Below are 19,231 nucleotides of genomic sequence, written 5' to 3'. Positions count from 1 at the left end.
GTTATACTCACTGCACGAAGAGGTGAAAGAAAAAGAGAAAAATCAGCATTTCTAATTTGATTGTTTACCTCTCTATCCAAAGTTTTATAGCATGCCTTTAAATTATACTCTCTCCATAGCTTTTATCTTGCATTTCTCTGCCATTACAGCATTTTCTGGAATTTATTATTTATGGCATTTAGGATTTGACCCTTTCTTGTTCTTCTAGGTAAAATACTTACTCAGGCTTCACCCTATTTCTCAAACACTGTGTATTCCTTAGACTCTGCCATAAAATCTTTCATATTCACTAAAATCTTTGATATTCACTGAAATCACTCTTCCTGGACAACTACTCTTATCATGGCATCCTATGCAATTTTGTTGATGTTGGTTCCTTTTAATATTCCTTCTAATGCAGATTTCTGTCCCTTTTATGGTCCTTGACAAGTCATTCCTTCTGTGTCAGTAGAAGCATGTTATTGCCTCGCTTTCAATTACTGTACCTGAATCTAGAAGCAGGGGTAACTTTTGACCTCAGTAACAATAATATTATCTCTCAGATAATTAAATAGGAATTTATTTTGAGCATTATCATATTTTAATTGAACTTATATAAGGATCACTACTAGTTTTATAAGCACTTCTAAAAAATGTTGTGCATTTCTTCCCTGGAATAATCATCCTTCAAGGAACACTGTCCTGCTGTAGTAAAGCCGTTGTTCTGTTCGATTACCTTCTCTCTTTGACAATACACAGTAGTAAAACAACCCCATAATGAATGTAGGGGATTGTTGTTAATATTGCTTTATAAGTAGACATACTTGAATATTTTAATTAATGTATTTTGAACAATCTATGTATTTTAACAGAATGGCTTAGGTCGGAAGATACTGATCCCATCTGGTGCATCTGATCCCATTGTCTGTGTCACTGATAAAGATGTTGCCTAGCATTTTTGCTGCTTATTTCTTGTGGATATATTCATTTTGAAATCTATAATATTTAATGTATTATGAACTTTCTGTTGTATATCCAGGGGTTTTATTTTCTTATTACACAACATCAAACATGGAGTCCTGGAAAGTAACATAAGTAATATGTTAAAAATTGTAAAATAGTAGTACATATGGGAAAGCTGTAAACTTATTTTCTTTGAAACATTTCTGCAAACAGGCTGTTTCAACAATTTAACATTCAGATCTGCTCTGGAGGGACTGGACTATTTCACTTGTCTGTTTTACGAACTTAAATTGTAGATGTTCTCATCGCTTATAGCAAACTGTGTAGTCTTCATCTGGAAGTATTCTATGATTCTATAAGTACTGAATGTCACTGGGCCACACAGATACTGCATCTTTAGCTTAGCTGTTATGACACATTATTTTTATTAGTATGTGAGGTGTCAGAACGTGATTCTGCCCTCAAGGGTGTAAGTTTATCATGCATTACCAATAAGCCTATTACTTACAGAAATAACAGCTTTTGAGAGTGATGTGATGGTTCACTTTTAGTCCCTGACAAAAAATAAAAATTAAAAAAAAAAAAAATCCAAAAGAAAAGGGGGCTAGAGCAACATGGTACAAAGAAAACTTAGTGTAATTGCATTTGTAACTCAAAACCATTTTCATTTCTTTTTTCCCCCACCCCTGCAGTGAAATCAAATCCTATTCAACCTTTTTTTTTTTTTTTTTTTTTTTTTTTTTTTTTTTTTTTTTAAATTGATTTGAGAAGATTGGTTAGAAGTGGGTGATTGGGTTTGTTTCCTAAAATAGCTTCAATATAGAAAAGATTATTATTTTATTTATTTTCTTAGAAAATATATGCAGAGTAAAATACTATGAGAGTGTTAACATTCTCTTTTGAGTTGCACTAATGATCCCTGAACTCAATCAAGTATAGGATCTTTTCCTCTATGTCTGTAATAGGTGTGTGACAAATATATTGAGGGTGACAAATCACTAACAGTAAATTACAACACCATATAGATTAAACATTCATATAAACTGTAAATGCCTTACACAAATACTTAAACTAATTTGGGTAGGGACAGAAAACACTGATTGTGCAGCAAGTTGAGAACTGTTATCTTGAAATAAAAGATTTAGAAAAGAGTTAGAAATCATAATGGATATCCTGATGTAGCAGAATAAAACAGTTTGTACTTTCCTGGAATGTGTTTAAAATAAAACCCTCTGACTGACTTTCATTTGGAATCAGTGCTCTGACGGAGACACCCTGGCTTTTCTTACGTTTCTGTTTCCAGTAGAAAAAGAGTAAGCCAAAAAGAACTCTAGGACATATCCACAGATGTGCATAACACTTCATTTTCTTGTAATTTTGTCCCCATTAAAGGGGCCATATTGTCCATCTGCAAAGATTGTATACCTTACTGTCAGGTGGATAGCAGTAAATTTCTCCAGATCTGAAATATAGGTACCATGCTCCAGCTGAAAGCATTGCTGCAAATTCCTTGTATTACTGTCATCTTCTAAGCGATATAATTTAAGCATCTGCGTTGTGTGACACTACTCCCTAAAATGCATAACACTGAAGAATCAGATGTTATTTTAAGATGAATCTAAAGCCATTATGTTGTCATGTCTGTGCTATTGGAGTCCCTGTTATATGCTTATTTCTTGATTTGTTTTCCCCCTTCCCACCTAAACCTTCTGGGTCACATTATATGCAGTGCTACCATTAAATTTTATAGGATGCTTGAGTGTATCTATTTCCCCAGATTCAGTGTCTGTTAATGTATTTTTCACTCCATAGTTATTTCTATGCAGAAAATAGAATGGCACTTAAAAGTTAATTAAAAAAAAAATAAATAGGTAGGGCATACATACAGAAGTAAAATGTAGCAATAATATAATTGGTAAGATATGGTCTTTGGATAACTTTTGTTTTTCTTTCTTTTTTTTTTTTTTTTCCCCCTAGGATTTATTATTTTAAAATATATTCTAGATCATAATTGCTACTAAAACTAAAGAACGCTTAGAATTACTTAAACTTTAACCTGTCACCTGTCCCAGTGTACCAGCCTGATTTTATTTTATTTCTTTCCACCTCTGTAAAATGATCTAGAACACCAAATACTTTATGAAACCAATCTTTTTAATTTCAAGTATCATTGTTCCTGTATCCATGAAGATAATTTTGAATTTTGTCATGTTTTTGTTTGTGGGTTTTGATTTTGTTTTTTGTCTTGACAATACTTGCAAGCATAACCTTTGTTTCAGTGCAAAAAGTTCCAAAAGAATTAGTGATTCTAATTTGTTACAGAATGTACTAAAAAATTAAAGACTATAATGTTGCTCTCTGTAAACTGCAAATACTTAATCTTGTTGCAAAACATGTTGGATTACCAAGTGAACAGGTATTTTACTTAAATTGAACTGTACAAAGTATTTCTTTAAGCTCATATAATTTGGTGGGTTTAAGCTGAAAAAATATCCAAATGGAAGATTTTTGACACATTAAATTTCAAAGCATATACATCAAAGAAAACTTTGCATCCTGATTTTACATCTTAAGATTTGAATCGGCTTTACCATATAAATAATTAATGCTGCTAAGAATCTGAAGTGATAAATAGCAGTTGGCAGAAACAACGTATTGTTTTGGAGCTAAGAGCAAGTTATTCTATCAGCTGGACTTCAAAAAGCATAATAGAATAAATTGTATCATCACTTGATTTATTATTATGGGGAAAATATGACAGATCAAACCCCAGGGTCTCATCAGATAGGTACTTCTAAACTGTCAGGCTTTTAAACGGTAGAAGCTGCTTCATAATTTGTATTCTGCTTCTGTGAGCTTTTCTTTAAAGCCAGGTATGCCAGTATACTGTCTTGCCCTCCACGCTGGCAAGTGACCAGCACTAAATGCTTCACAGGATTTATTTCAGAAAGTCTTCATGAATACTCAGTTTTTGAAATCTTAACAGTCTACTTTCCCTTCACAACTCTATTACTTAATATCTGGGCTATATTTTGAATTACAGGGATTGAATAACGATTTATGACATAGCTTTCTGTTATTTATTTGTACAGATAGACATCTTATTCAGTTTTAATTTTACTTTTGTTTCTGTCTTTCATTTTCATATCAAATGACAGCTATTTGAGGCAGTCTCTCTTTTGTGTTCTACTTCTAGCTGTTTATCTCTGCTACATCCCATGTTATTTTTGCCCTTTTGAAATTAAAAAAAAAAAACAAACTTTTTTTCAGCATTTCTTTGTATGCAAAATTTTCATTGTAGTAGTCATTCTTTGTCCCATTTGTGAACTTTTACAATTTCTGAAGCAATAATTAAGTAAGTAGTTGCAAAGGCGTCCAATGAAATTTCTTGGTTACAAAGACTTGTGATAGTATGCCACAGGAAAGACCAATGGGAGTGCTCTAGCCCTGCCTCCTCCATGAACGGTCGTGAACAAGCTAGTGTCCTGACAAACTCTAAGGATGAAGCTCCTACAGTCCCAAACCAACTTCCAGGAAAACATTTTTGTTATGTTCAGCCTGAGGCTCCAAAACATTGTCATTTGTGATGATGATTGTTTGTTTCATCTTTGTTGCTGAGGCTCCACATGTTTTTAACTGCTCCCTGTTGAGTTCAAATCTACATTATATTACCCTTAGCCATCTCTTCACTTGACTGAACAGCTCCAGGTTCCTCAACATCATCCTATAAGTCCTGTCCATCTTAGCAGCACTACCCAAGGCTTTCTTTGATCTTAAACTTCATTCTTGATCTTGTGTAAGCATGTAGAAAAAAGATAATTGTGTTCCCAGATGAGGGTTTGTCAGGACAAAATGGATGACATTATTTTTCCACTTTCCTAGTGGCCTTTGTCCCAGCACTGGGCAATGTGCATTCATTTTGGCCTCGGTGAGAGCATGTTTTCTCATGTTCAGCCTGATGTAATCCCCAGATCCTTTTCTGCACAAACTGAGTTGGAACTCAGTTTGATGTTCACCAGCCTGGGGTCATGCATGTTCTTAACATAACACGTAAGTATGTTTGTCCCAGTATGAATCCTGAAGTGGTTGTTGTCCCTGCCACCAGATTTCCGTAGAAAGCTCTACTGTTCAACACTGCTTGCATCTTTTCCTCATTCATTACAATCTGTAGATTTCTTGAACTAAGCATTGGGCAGTATGGGATTCATTAATTCCTGGAACAAATTGCTTGGAGCTGGCTACAGTTTGTTCAGCAGATTTCTAGCTACTGCCCTATTTATCTGGTGGTCAAATGGAGGTTTCTTGTTTCCCTGGATCCCACCTTTCCTAACATTATATTTTCTTTTCCTGTTATCTAGACTTTTCCTCTCATATAGAATTAATTTATAATATGTGTATTTTAAAATGTTCCAGATCACTTTTTTCTGAACCTAGACTTAGGCTACAGTCAGAAATGCTGACAGTGCCTTTTTTCATAATGTAACAGTTTAGGAGCTACCTTCAGTCTGGCAGTGGAGACATCGGTGTCTTGTGTCTTTCTCACTTAGGAAATTAAACTTACAGTATAGTAAAGCAATAATTTTTTTTTTTAAAAAAAAAAAGGCAAAAGAAAGTGACAGTGTAGTGGTTTAGACACATTTTCTAACTTATCTAATTGTCAGACTTTGTTTAGAGATCTTTGTGGGGTGTTCTTTTTTTTTTTTCTTTTTTTTTTTTTTTCCTGGACAAACTCTCGATTTCTAAATAGTTTCACTCAAGTCTTAGTTTTTCCATAGTCCAAATAGGGATGAACCAGGTAAGCATATATCTCTAGAGAAATGCTTTGAAGGCAATTTTGACTGCATGCTATATTTAATTTTTCTTTAGAAGGGCATATGATTTCTCAATTTCAATAAATAGAGTCAGCGGGCTCTCAGTTGGCCAAGATAAATGTGCATATGTGTTAGAATTTTGTGCTTTAGACAAGCATGTCAAAAAGTTTATATAAAAAATGATGAAACAGTGGAGAAGAGTGATTCTGAATTAAATTGCATTCTGAAGTTAGGAGCAGCACAAGCTTTCCTTACAGAGGTCTCTTGCTGATCAGATAGTGTGGGTGGTTCTTATATCTAAGCTGTTGAACTTACTAAGCTATTTCTGCAATCATAGGAGACTCAGAGGTATTATTAGCTACACTGAAATTGTTTTCTACTCCTATTGTCTGTGTAAAGTTGACTGAAGTGTTTTCCTAAGGAGAGTGGAGATTGAATACATATCAGTGTTTACAAAAGCCTCCATGTTGGTTGTTATATTTTGCTCAATAAGTTGAGTAATTTTTGTAGTGTACTATATTTTAAACTGCTTCTAAACATCAACCAAAAATAATCTAACAAAATATTTCAAACTATGCTGTAACGTGTAGGATTTTTTTAATTATTATTTTCAAAAGTAGCCTACTTTGAGCCTCATTTCTCATGCAGGTAGAGATGTTTCAAAAACAAATGAAAACAAAAAAAGCAAATGAACTCTGCTTGAAATCCCGCTGCTTTTCTCTAAAGACAGTAAGGACAAATGCAAGTTTAAAGCCTTTTGGAGACCCTTACAAGTTAGAGAAATTACATATAACCAAAGTTAGTCCACTAGGTTTTGAAACCTAATAAGTTTAATCTGTATCAAGATCATTACTAAATAATAACAAAGAATGGAAAGGAGATCAAATGAATTAATAACAAGTACTGGATCTTAGTAACAGCTCGACTAAGAGTTACAGTTATGAAACTACAAGATTGGAACAGCATACACCGGCATCAGAGACACTTGGTGAGATAAATATGAGTGAGAATTTGGTCCCCCACTACATCCTCATCTCCAAATTGTGGATTTGGAGGGAGGACCACTCGATGGATAAGAAATTAGTTGAAAGGCTGCAGACAGAGGGTGGTGATCAATGGCTCTATGTCCAGGTGGAGGCCAGTAGTGAGCGGTGTCCCCCAGGGATCTGTCTTGGGATCAGTGCTCTTTAACATCTTTATCAATGACATCAGTGATGGAATTGAGTGCACCCTCAGCAACTTTGCTGATGACACTAAGCTGAGTAGTTCAGTGGACACGGAGGAAAGAAGGGATGCCATTCAGAGGGACCTTGACAGACTTGAAAGGTGGGCCTGGGTGAACCTAATCAGGTTCAGCATGGCAAAGTGCAAGGTTTTGCACTTGGGCTGGAAGTACCTCAGGCACCTGTACAGACTGGGAGGAGTAGTCCTTGAGAGCAGCTCAGCAGAAAAGGACATGGGGGTCCTGATGGATGAGAAACTTAATGTGAGCCAGCAGTGTGCTCTTGCAGCTTGGAAAGCAAATAGTATCCTGGGCTCCATCAGGAGAAGGGTGGCCAGCAGGGATAGGGAGGTGATTGTCCCTTTCTACTCTGCTCTTGTGAGGCCCCATCTGGAGTACTGTGTCCAGGTACAGAGCCCTCAGTACAAGAAAGACAGAGAGCTGTTGGAAAGGGTCCTGAGGAGGGCCACGAAGATGATCAGGGGGCTGGAGCACCTCCCATATGAAGAAGGGCTGAGGGAGCTGGGTTTGTTCAGCCTGGAGAAAAGGCGGCTGCGGGGTGACCTCATTGCAGCCTTTCAGTATCTGGAGGGAACCTATAACCGGGAGGGGAGTAAACTCTTTGAAAGGGCCAATAATAACAGGACAAGGGGAAATGGTTTAAAGTTGAAAAATGGAAGATTTAGGTTGGATGTCAGGGGGAAGTTCTTTACTAGGAGAGTGGTGAGGTCCTGGAACAGGCTGCCCATGGAAGTTGTGGATGCCCTGTCCCTGGAGGTGTTCAAAGCCAGGTTGGATGGGGCCCTGGGCAACCTGATCTAGTAAATGTGGAAGTTTGGTGGCCCTGCCAGGCAGGGGGGTCGGAACTTAATGATCCTTGAGGTCCTTTCCAACCAGGTCATTCTGTGATTCTGTGAGAAACGCAGTTTTAGCAGGCCAAACTCCATCCATTGGATCGTCTCTACTCATCTCTAGGATCTAAGCAACTTCTTTTAATATATCAGCCACCTTGTAATTAAATCTGTTTAAAAGCTATGGAGGTATATTGTGATTTACTTGATAAAACTAATTGCTGTGACATCACATAATTTATATACAAATGCAGTATTACATTTTGGCAGGGACTGGGGGGAAAAACTGCTTTCAATCCCATTGCTCTAAGTATCTTAAGAACTGCCTGCCATTAGTCTTTATCTTAGTAGATTTTTAATCATATCAAGTTTGCAAACTCAAATGGCTGAAAGCTTTTGGTATGTATTATTTCCAAGACACAAAGTATATAAGGAAAATGTTTATACAATTTTAGAAATAATTCTTTGTCTCATGTAGTGTGCTTTTTGAAGAATAAAGTTGAGGAAGGGAGTGTGTTTCTGTCCTGATTTGCAGCTAGAATTTAGAAAAGTATCTCAAATTAAAAACTACGTGTGAGGAAGAATATTGGTGTTTTATGTTTGTGCATATATAATAACAAGGTGATGTGATACCCACTCTGTTCTCTTGCAGTTTTCTGTTGTTTTCAGCAAGATGTTTAAAGAAAAGGGGCACTATGCAGACTCCTTACAGATTTGATATAAAACAAGCAAATAAATTTTTTGCATTTACTGTTCTCCTTTCCTTCCCAGGATGAAAGGAAGAGGGAGCCAAAACTATTTTTATTCTTTTGTGTGTGTCAGTATTATGTATATTTACATTTATAACCTTGTCGTATCAGTCATTTCTAAATTTGTGCCTTCACTCCTCAGTATTTCCAGTAAATCTTTAGCATGCAGTGTCATTAAAAAGTATTAATTTTGACATACACAGATGTCAATACACAAATTAATCAAATAATACCAATGTGGTAAATTCAACTTATGCCAACAGGAATGATTAATACAGATGAACCTGCCAAACTTTTTTAATTATTTAAAGCTGGAGGCTTTCTGGTATACAGGTGTGGAAGAAAACAATGCTTGACCTATACATAATATGTAACTTTTAGCACTATTGTTCTTGTTTCAGTCTAATTTCTTACACATGCAAACATAGATTCTAATCTTAGAATTATAATATATATTTAAGCTCTGACTCTGTAAAGATATCAGGTTTTTTGAAAAATGTAGTAAGTCTGTATGCCTATTGGAGATTAAAGGACAATAAGAGCAGTTTGTTTCTTGTTATAACGTAAAGTTTTATTTACTACAGAAATGTGTTAATATTTGCTTTGGTGGGTAGTTTGATTCCCACTATTTCCCCTGAACCCCCCCCCATGTAGTCCAGTGGGTGCATTAATTCATCTCATCATTACTAAATGCATCCTTGAAACTTACTGTGAGTTAACAAATAACATGAAAACTTATTCCTATGTAGGGCACTTAAAGTAATGCAGCTTTCTTCCTACAGCGGGTGGTCAGTTATAATGAAGATACTCTTTATTTAGTGATTATCAGTTACGCTTATGAGACTAGCTAATGAAAAATGAATTAAAATGAAATTTGTCTTTCCAAACTTCTCTATGTTCTTGATGCAACTGAGTTCATTTAACACGTCATGGCATCAAAATCAGGAGCTTGGAGGAAAAAAAATAATTTTTAGTTTTCTATTTGTCACTAGAACAAAATAACTTCACATTGCATCAGTAATGATCATACATTTAAAACCTTAAAGATATATAATTACTTTTTTGGTGCTGTGCCACTCACTTTTTTGTTTGTATGTTTTTATTTGTTTTTTTTTTTTGTTTTTTTTTTTTTTCCCTTCATACCCTAGTGTATCTATTGAATACACTGAGGAGATATCTGGAAACAGAAAATTGTTGGACATGACTACTATAGTATTTATTTAACCTCCTTGTAAGCATCTGAATTTCTTTTAGAGCAGTAAAACAAAAGAACAGTAAACAATTTGACAACAGATTACTAGATTGTGATTGCAGCGCATAGTGATGACAGACCAAAAGAGTGGTATAATAATTCACTTTGAGGGGCAAGTGTACAAAAACTAATCTTCATAATTTTTTTTAAATAAATGAAGAGTTGTATCAGTTTTGTTCTTCCCTTGCTGATCTAAGACTTCTTTCTTTGTTCCCCAGATGCTGTCTATGTAAGTAGTTGGATATGGTTTTCTTGAAGTGAATAAAGAAATGTCTTCACTAGGGATTTGGCTTTTTTTTTTTTTTTTTTCTTCCCCCTTTCTTAAATGCATGTCCACTCTCTTCTAATGAGTTTTCCCATAGAAATCTCCTTTATCTTCCTCCCAGTTTCTTACTTTGATCTCTTAAAAGTCTTTGTTCATAGAATATTTTTCTATTTTTTTTCTTGGTGTGTCACCATTAGGGAGCCCAATTTTATAGCTAAATCTGACGTTTGCCCTAAATTTGTGTTCTATGTGACTATGCTGTGTTCGCTTAACCAAATTCATCTGTCAAAGACTGTCACTGTATTAGAGGGAGACAACACATCTCAATTCACCTTTATTGTTTCTGGTCTGTTATCTATGGTTAGCTCAGTTTTTCAGGGAACGTCTTTCTATATCTCCTATAACTAACAAAGGAGCATGCTCACCCTTCTGTGAATTATGTGGAATATGAATAAATGAATGTATTACAATACTGACATGAATAATCTATTGCGTGTGTAACTGCTCTACAGTAGTGTAGGCATTCTCAAACTGCCTGTATGTGAAATAGAAATTCTGTTGATTCCATTACTAATTCTGCCACAAAATAAACTAAAAAAATCAAATAACCATTTGAATTTTTTTACTTATCAAGACTAAAAACAATTACTTTGTGTTTTTGCAATCCAGTAAGATTATCAGTTTATCACATTTCTGAAACAGTAGGGCAAAACATTTATGTAGATTTTTAATAATCTAAGTGTGTATGCATTTTGCTGATCAGTGAAATAGGCATGTACTGTGTAATCACATAGTAGACTCTGTGTGGAAACATTAAAATTACAATAGGCTGTCAGGAAAAGACTTCCAGAAGCCACCTGTGTTTCTCCTCTACAGCAACGTAGCTTTAACTGTACATCATTCTTACAGAAATGCATATTCAAAAAGTTCAAAATATTCTTTCATGATTCAGTATTGCAAAACTAGGTAGAATCTTCTTCCAGTTCTTAAAGTCAAAATTCCCACGTGATTCTAGTTTTTTTCATTTTCATTTCATTATTTGCTATCTAATCAGTAGGTATGAAGAAAGTATTATCATATTTTAAGATTTTGATTGTGTCTGCTTGCTCAATTCCCCTTCTCCAGTCTAAGTAATACCATCAATTTTAGACCTTCTTCATAGGTCATTTTTTATTTTAATTGTTTAATGTGTGTCTGCACTGTCCATTGTTATTCAGATACAGGAAAAAAAAAAAATCATGTTTTTTTCATTGCTTTGCATTTCATTGATATCATGGTCAGCCTCCAACTGCCTACAGATAGTCTGATTATCTATTCTGGCATAGAGTTCATAATATTTTAAGAGTTCTGGGTAGGTTGATCTCTATCGCCGTTGTTTTGCCTTTTAAAAGTTATATACCAATTCTGCCTTTCTGGTTTTCATCTTTGCAGTTTGCTTTCATTCATCCTTTAAAAAAAAAAATAAAAAAATCTGTGCATCTAGACTGTGTAACTGGGATCTATGTAGTGAAAACTAATACAAAAACATTAGGAATGGATCCGTTAAAATAGCAGTTTGTGCCAGGGACCCAACATCTAAACTACAGGTATGCATATTTATTTATTGTTAATCTGGTCCCCTGGAACAAACTTCCCTGTCCTACAAACTTTTGTTTGTAGCTACCCTACAAAATTTTGCTTTCAGGTGTGTAGACTTCTCATTATTGCTTCATCAAATACCAGAGCATTCTGTGGACTATTTCATAGTGATAACAACAATAGACTGGTACTCTTATGACCTTTATCAAGCAAGTAGGCTTTATTTTTATTGTTGTTGAATTGCACATAAAATGCAGTACCAGTTTCTTCTTGACTCTGAATTTGGGTATTGGCCTCATTAGGGCTCAGTTTGGGAGAAGTGTCATAAGCCTTGTGGCAGTGCCAAATGCTGGACAGGACACCATGAAAGTGGTTCTGGCCTCTCAGATCCTCATTTGCATGAGGAAGAGGTGGGTAAATGAGGGAGGCTATACAAAGTTTGGACAGATGGAAATGATGAGTCCTAGGGACAACGATGCAGAACTTAAAAACACATGGGAGAACAGCTGAAACCATTGACCATGATCTGGCATTATATATACTTACATGATTATACTGAAACTTTTGCAAGAGTGAAGTTGATCCTGCCACTGAGAAGGAAAAATTGCAGAATGTTGTCATTGTTTGCTTCAAACAAACAAAAAATACAGGAAAGTATTGATGAAAGGATTCTGTAGTAGAAGGAAGAAAAAGAAAAGTAGATAGTCTGTAGGTGGTCTTGGCATCTATGTGACCTGGTTACAAGACCTTTACGTTTCAAGTAGTACAACAAGTAGGAACATGGGAATTCTTTGTGGTTTGAGAGTATTCTGTCAGTGCATGTGCACTTGTTACTTGCTGTGGGACTTGCTTGTGCTGCAGATCATACATTGATTGGGACCTTTCTGTTCCTTTTAGAGACTGTTGCTGCACTTTGAACAGAACTTCTGGTTTAAATTCATCCAAAAGGAATCCCCTTCAAATGCAGAAAAACTGCCCCACAGTCTGAGCCAACATGGAGTAAGTGGGGAAATGAGGGATTGCTGCACTTGGCTGCTTTGAGCTTTGTCACTATTGTAGACGTATTTTAGCTAATCATTTATGGCTTGCAGATTTTTTATACTTAGAATAAAAATTGTTTTACATAGCTGATTTGAAAATACCTAACATATGCAAGTATTCTCAAATGCATTAATTCATTCCCTGCTGGATCTTAATCCTTTATCTGTCACTGGAGCACCAGTTAAAACAGGGAACCAGTTATGTTGACCTTTTGACCGAAAGAGAAATTTAAAAAATAAAAAAAAAAAAGTAAAAAATGTCAATATGCTTTCAGTATCTATCAGGAGCTTTTTCTTCTCCTTTGAGTAAACTGGTTCATTAAGGAGATAATGTTACACTGTAATTCCATTTTCCCATTTTTCTTAGGCGAGTCTCACAGGTAATCTGTGAGATTCCTCTTACTGAAGTATGCCTTCTTGAAATATGTTGCCTTTAGTTCTAGTTATTTTCTACCTAATCTGATTTCTGAGAACTCTATCCTTTTGTGACCAATCTCAAGCATGTTACCTCTCTATCTTCATGTTCTTAGCTATTTCTTTTCTATTAATTAGAGTAAAATCTGGAGCAGACTCTACCTTTAATGAAAGTATTTCAGGAGTTTTCTAACCAGCTTGTCCCCTGCTGTATTCACAAAGGGAACTGGCCTTCAGCATTGTCAGTGAGATCTGTACTGTGGTTTATTCTTCACATATGTAATTTACATCATCCTTCCTGACTGGATTTTATTTATTTATTTATTTATTTATTTATTTTAAATTACTGTTATTATTTATTTATAACCATCATTTACAGTGCTTTAGAAATTCATTCTTCTTGCTTTTGTCTGAATCTTGGAATGAAGGCGTTCATTCAAAGTCCCTTACTTTCTTGTTCTATATAGGATGTATGACATAATTTTGAATTCTCGCTTCTCTTTCTTTGTTGTTACTGTAATTACAAATGAACTACATGAAGTAACAACCAGATATCTGGTGAGTCTCAAATAAAGCCAAACTCAAAGAAAGGTTAGTGGTTACCATGCTTCTCACTATTAAGGACATGTAGCTTCTTTTTTTCCACCACTAGGATATGTTCATTTTCTCTTATTGACTGGATTCCACTTTCCTTTCCAGTTAGCCACCTTCTTTTTCACTGGAGATCTTCATGTCTGGCACATTATTGACATCCTTTTGATCATTTAGGCTTCTTGGCTTCACTACTTTTGCTTCTGGATCTCCTATCAGTTTTCTAAAGCATGTTTGCAGGGGTTGTAATGCTCCTGGTCTCTGCTTTTAGAAATATGTAAATCTGTGTTTCTTCAGAGCACAGAATCTTCATTGAAGAATTCCATTGTAGGATTCCTGTAGAGACACCAGTGCAGGTAGTGTAGTTACGCCCTGCCCAGCATCCTCACAGCTAACCACTGAGAAAGATTTGATGGCAGAAATAACTTACATTGTGTTTTTAAAAGGCTGGATTGTAAACTAACCTGTTCTTAAAATTTTTATCCACTCATTTTCTTAAATTGTTCTATTTAAAAGAAATAAATCACTGGGATGCTGCACTGTTAATTCACAAAGGCATAGCTTTCATTGTCCTTCAGTGCTCAAGAGTTCAGCCATAGCATCAAATGTTTTTGATGTTTGAGAATAAACTATATTCCTTCAAAGTATGGCAATTTATGTATGTGCAGAAGATGGCCCCCATTTGGAAACACAATTAATAGATTTATAAGTGGTTAAAAAAATACAATTGAGAAGCTGTTTGCAAGGAGATGAAGCAGATCCCTTGATCATTTTTTAAAAAATCCTTTTTGAATGAAAAACAGAGGGAACATAAACCTATCACTTATAAGATGGATGTTCTGTTGAATATGATTTTACTTAAAAGAAAAGTAATTCTCACACAATTTCGTGACATTTCTTATACTTCCCTTTCCCTGTTGGCATGCAGTAACCTAGGTCACAGTCTCATATACTTTACTGAATGTATCATCAGAGCATTGTTGCTTACCGAAAGATGTGTGGTAGTTGTTTTTGGAAAACATGCAGTGTTTGCATGGGAATACAAAGCAATGTTTACTAAAATACGGTGAAGATTGCCTTGCTAGATAGTAATATTTCTTGTCTAGCAGTTGCATTTTTCGTTCCTTTAAAATAATTTGTTATGATACAAAACAGGTTGTTTGGACTGTTCTTTGATCATTTTTGTTAAGTTCAGCCTGTGTTTAAGTATGCCCTGAACAAAACACAGAAACACAGTCACATTATAGGAAAAAATAATATTGGGAAGTATATATTATTTATGACACAAGCGTAAAAAAGATTGGTAAAGCATGGTATAATGTTAGGGCCATTTTAGGACATTTCACCTATTTAATAATCTACCTGGAGAGAAATAAAACTCAGAAAAATGATAAGTTGTATCTTAAAACTTTTTAGGTGGCTTACCTAGCTATTTTTATCAGATTCCAAAGGTACAGATGAATTTCTTTAGATTCTGAAATCTGAATCAGGGAATATTAAAAATCTAAGACTCTACAGACAAGAGTCTTAACTTGAAAAGCTTAACTTTAAAATCATTCCCAGTCTGCTGCTGTCTTGCTGAAGTTGCAAGGATTTTCTGGTAAAATTTAACATTCTGTTGGGTTGAATAATCATGGTATTAATAGTACAGACTTGGGAAATTTCTATTTTTATTCTCTTCCCGACCCCCCCCCCCCCCCACACACACACACACAGTAAAATGTCCATTATTTATAAAAGAAGGAGTTTTATTGGGAGCCATTGTTATACTGTTGTTTTCAATTAATTCTAGTTTTCTCAAGCCCTGTGGGATACTGGGTGTAAATAGTCTGAATACAAAAAAAGAGGAGTTATTTTTCTAGAAGGTTTGTGGAATCCAGGATTTCAATTGATTTGTACTGATGGGGAAGTATTAGATTCCAAGTATATTGTGTATCAATATCAGAATAGTACTGCAAAAAAAACAAAAAAAAAAAAAACACACCACAAAACAAAACAAAAAAAAAACCATCACCACCACCTACAACAAAAAACAGGTATTCTGGACTAAATACATGAGGTGATTATTCTCTGCTTATGATAGCCGTGCTTGCGAGTTTATATGCTCTGGTTGGTCTGGATGTTTTATTTTATGTGTTACACATGGTGGACTGGGAGGAGCAAAAAAGAAGCATTAAAACTGAAAAAGACATACAAGGACAGGCAATGAAATAACTATTTAGCCTAAGCAAAAATCTGTCAATGTTTAAACAGAAGTAAAGTAGTTGCATTTACACCTCTGGAGGATTAAGTTATGTGTTAAATTGTATTTCTAACTATATATATGGTTTAGAGCATGGATACCCAACCTTCTGGCTTGCCTGGGCCAGAAGTGAAGAGGAATTATCTTGAGCCACATATGAAATGTATCATGCAGTTAACTTATATAAGAGAAATTTTAAAATTGTTGTTTGTTGTAGATGCTAACGAGGCTGAACCTTGTAGTATTCGGAGGGGGGGAGATGTTGTAAACATAAAGGCGATAGCGGGGCTTTTCGAGATGTCACAACAGCAATCAAAAAGGAGCAAAAATATAAACTGATTAAATATTTGACTGTTTGCAAAACTGTTTTTTAGGAAAGTGTTTGCAATTCTTTGTGAGTTCTCACTGTGCTTATTAGAGATTTCTTTTGCCACAACTGAAGCTAGCACTGCACTACGCCCACTCTGTGCCATGGTTTCAGCTCAGGCAGCATTATTAACATGCTGATGTTTGGTTGTTCCTCAGCAATGGTTGTGCACCTGGGCCTAGACCAGGCTACTTGTTGGGGAGAGCTGCTTTTATGATGGTGCAGGGAGGGGCCTCATGGTGGGTGGGACCAGGCCACACGCTGCCTGAAGATTGGATGTACCTGCTTTAGAAAGTACAGTAACATAGTTTAATTAGACATGTAATCTGTCTTTAAGAAAAAGAACAAAAGAATACTAAGCCATTATGTCTGGCATAGCTCAGTTATAGCTCAGTTTAGAGTAACACAAATGGTAGCCATTTGCAGAACCTCTCAGTTAAGCCCTCTACTTAATTAGATATATGATTTATAGTTTTTGAAAGGGGATAAATGCTACTAGAATGGTTTTAAAAGCTCATTTAGTCTTTTCTGGCCTTTTTTTTTTTTTTTTTTTTTCTTCTGGTTGCATGATGCTCAGTCCATAAATGTTTTAATGGTATATGGTATAAGTAGAAATCTCACACAGAATTTGAACAGGGAATGTACTGGGAATGGGTGAATATTTTATCATAGTTTTTTTTTGTTGTTGTTGTTGTTGTTTTTCCACAGAGAGTAAGGTTGAATTTCTTAGCAAAAAGCTTATCCTCTGTAAGAAACATATCTTTTTTTTTTTTTTTTTTCTTTGCAGATCAAAGCATAGAGACTTTCAGGAACTACCTAATTCTGTACATTCCCTTCTCCCTCCCCTATGATTAGCTAGTCTCTTTCAAAAGTATTTTTCAGTATTAATCAGCATAAGCATATTTTAGGGTTTGGCGATACAAACGTTGATATTTTGCTGATGTCAGAATCAGTGAAAGGACGAGGTACAAAACCAGAAAACCAGCATGTCATTCCACCAGTATACAATCTATTTTCACATATGACAGAACTACAAAGCATCTCCACTCATAGCATACATCATATTTTAATATTTAATATTCAAATTGCTGTTAGTTTACCATCAGTCTAATGCTAGTTCACTGTGAGGACTGGAATACAAGAGTAGTTCCAAAATCTACTTTGTAGTGATTCCTAGAGAAATGGTGGAGCCTGTGCTCTAATATTTTCAGTGTAAGCCTCACACATACAGATCAAAACAAGAGTGTACAAATGTCAAACTGTTACATAAATGTAAACATTTCCTACAGATTTATCAACAGAGATGACCGCTTTTGTAAATTGCATGTTTGTTTATTGTCATCCATTGTCAGCATGCTAGACAATCTGTGGTCTTTCATTGCTGTTTTTGAAGTCAAGAAATTACTTATGGAATAAAATACAAGGATAATGTGTGATTAAATTTTTAGCCTGACTAAATTAGCTTCTTCAAGATGTTGTTTTGAAATTACTACCAAGCCTCAAAGGCAGGGAGGAAGACTGAATAACTGTGATTTATGTAGACTAAATAAACACATTCATACACACACATCCAGTTTTTTGTTATTAGTCTAATTAAAGCATTGATAATCTTGTCAAAATAGTTCAGTTAAAGAAATATTAACACTTGCACAAGAGTATACAATTACTAAAGCTTCTTCACAATAATGATAAAATTAAAACGAACACCCACTTCTGTAATCCAGACCTTTCTCCAGTATTAGTTTCACCCTTTCCGTGTTTCTTAACAAGTAATGTTAATTCCTCAACAGAAGCAGCATAGTGTTAATGGCAGGAGGTTTCTTCCAGCTTGCCCTTCAGTCTGTTTCTGTTAGTTTTATCTGTGCTGATATAAAACAAATGATTTATAATGGATTATTTGTACCTATTTATTTATTTATTTTCCGTATGGTGCTCAGTAAGTTACATGTTACACTCGAGTGACAAATTATTCAATTTATACTAGAATAGATAAAATTTAAATGTTTTCCAGAATTGAAATTAGTTTAAAATATGTATGTGTTACTTGATCAACTTATTCACATGGCACATGCTTGGCATCCAGGGGATCAGGCCCAGCCAGCATGGATTCATGAAAGGCAGGTCATGCTTAACCAACCTCATCTCCTTCTACAATTGGGTGACCAAGCTGGAAGATGAGAGTAAGGCAGTTGATGTAGTCTACCTAGACTTCAGCAAAACCTTTGACATGGTCTCTCACAGTATTCTCCTGAGGAAACTGGCTGCCCGTGGCCTAGACAGGTATACCCTTATTTGGGTAAGGAACTGAACTGGCTAGAGGGTTGTGCCCAGAGGATAGTGGTTAATGGAGTTAAGTCTGGCTGGTGACCTTTCTCTTATATCTGCGTGAAGTATGCAATTGTAAGGAGCATACAGTGTTTTCTGACTGTTTGAAGATTCGCTGTACAAGGTTTGATTGGGCTGGAAATGGAGTTTTGTTATCCTGACTACACATTAACTGAATCATAGAAGACTTTGGTGATGGAAGTGTGCTGGTTACAACTAGAAAACCATTTTATTTCACTGTTGTATTCATGGGCTTATAGCAGTGTGTGGGAATACCAAAAAGCACCATACCCTCTGTACTACTTTTCACTTACTTCAGTTCCATGCCCACTCCCCTCACTTTTTCCCCTTCCCCCCCCCCACCCACCCACCCACCCTCTGTTTATGCAGGCCTGTAGCTGACTATACTTTTTCCTTTTATTATCCATAACCATTCCCAATGGTTATATACATCTCTTTTTATGAAACCCATCACTTTGTGTGTGTGAACATAGTACAGATAACTTGCCTTGTCAAATTCCTCCTAACCTTTTGCATATCTAGCATTTTATCATCAATATAACTAATAATGTAGTTTATCTT

At 35.4% G+C, this 19,231-nt stretch overlaps 1 protein-coding gene across 9 annotated transcripts in view; it reads left to right on the top strand.

The window, feature by feature from the left end:
- SGCZ (sarcoglycan zeta) overlaps positions 1 to 19,231 on the top strand; it is a 329,077-nt gene that overhangs the window by 217,351 nt on the left and 92,495 nt on the right. For 4 of the 9 annotated variants that reach the window (XM_072335261.1, XM_072335265.1, XM_072335260.1 and 1 more), the window contains one exon: positions 12,568 to 12,669. The exons of the other annotated variants lie outside the window; for them this stretch is intronic. In XM_072335261.1, the coding sequence (XP_072191362.1) occupies positions 12,568 to 12,669 (102 nt within the window). The remainder of the gene's footprint in view (positions 1 to 12,567; positions 12,670 to 19,231) is intronic. 9 annotated transcript variants of the gene reach the window in all.

This window comes from Excalfactoria chinensis, chromosome 4 (genome assembly GCF_039878825.1).
Source record: "Excalfactoria chinensis isolate bCotChi1 chromosome 4, bCotChi1.hap2, whole genome shotgun sequence".
NCBI classification, from domain to species: domain Eukaryota; kingdom Metazoa; phylum Chordata; class Aves; order Galliformes; family Phasianidae; genus Excalfactoria; species Excalfactoria chinensis.
The sequence above is the reverse complement of the archived record's forward strand: the minus strand, read 5'-3'. Positions and strand labels throughout refer to the sequence as shown.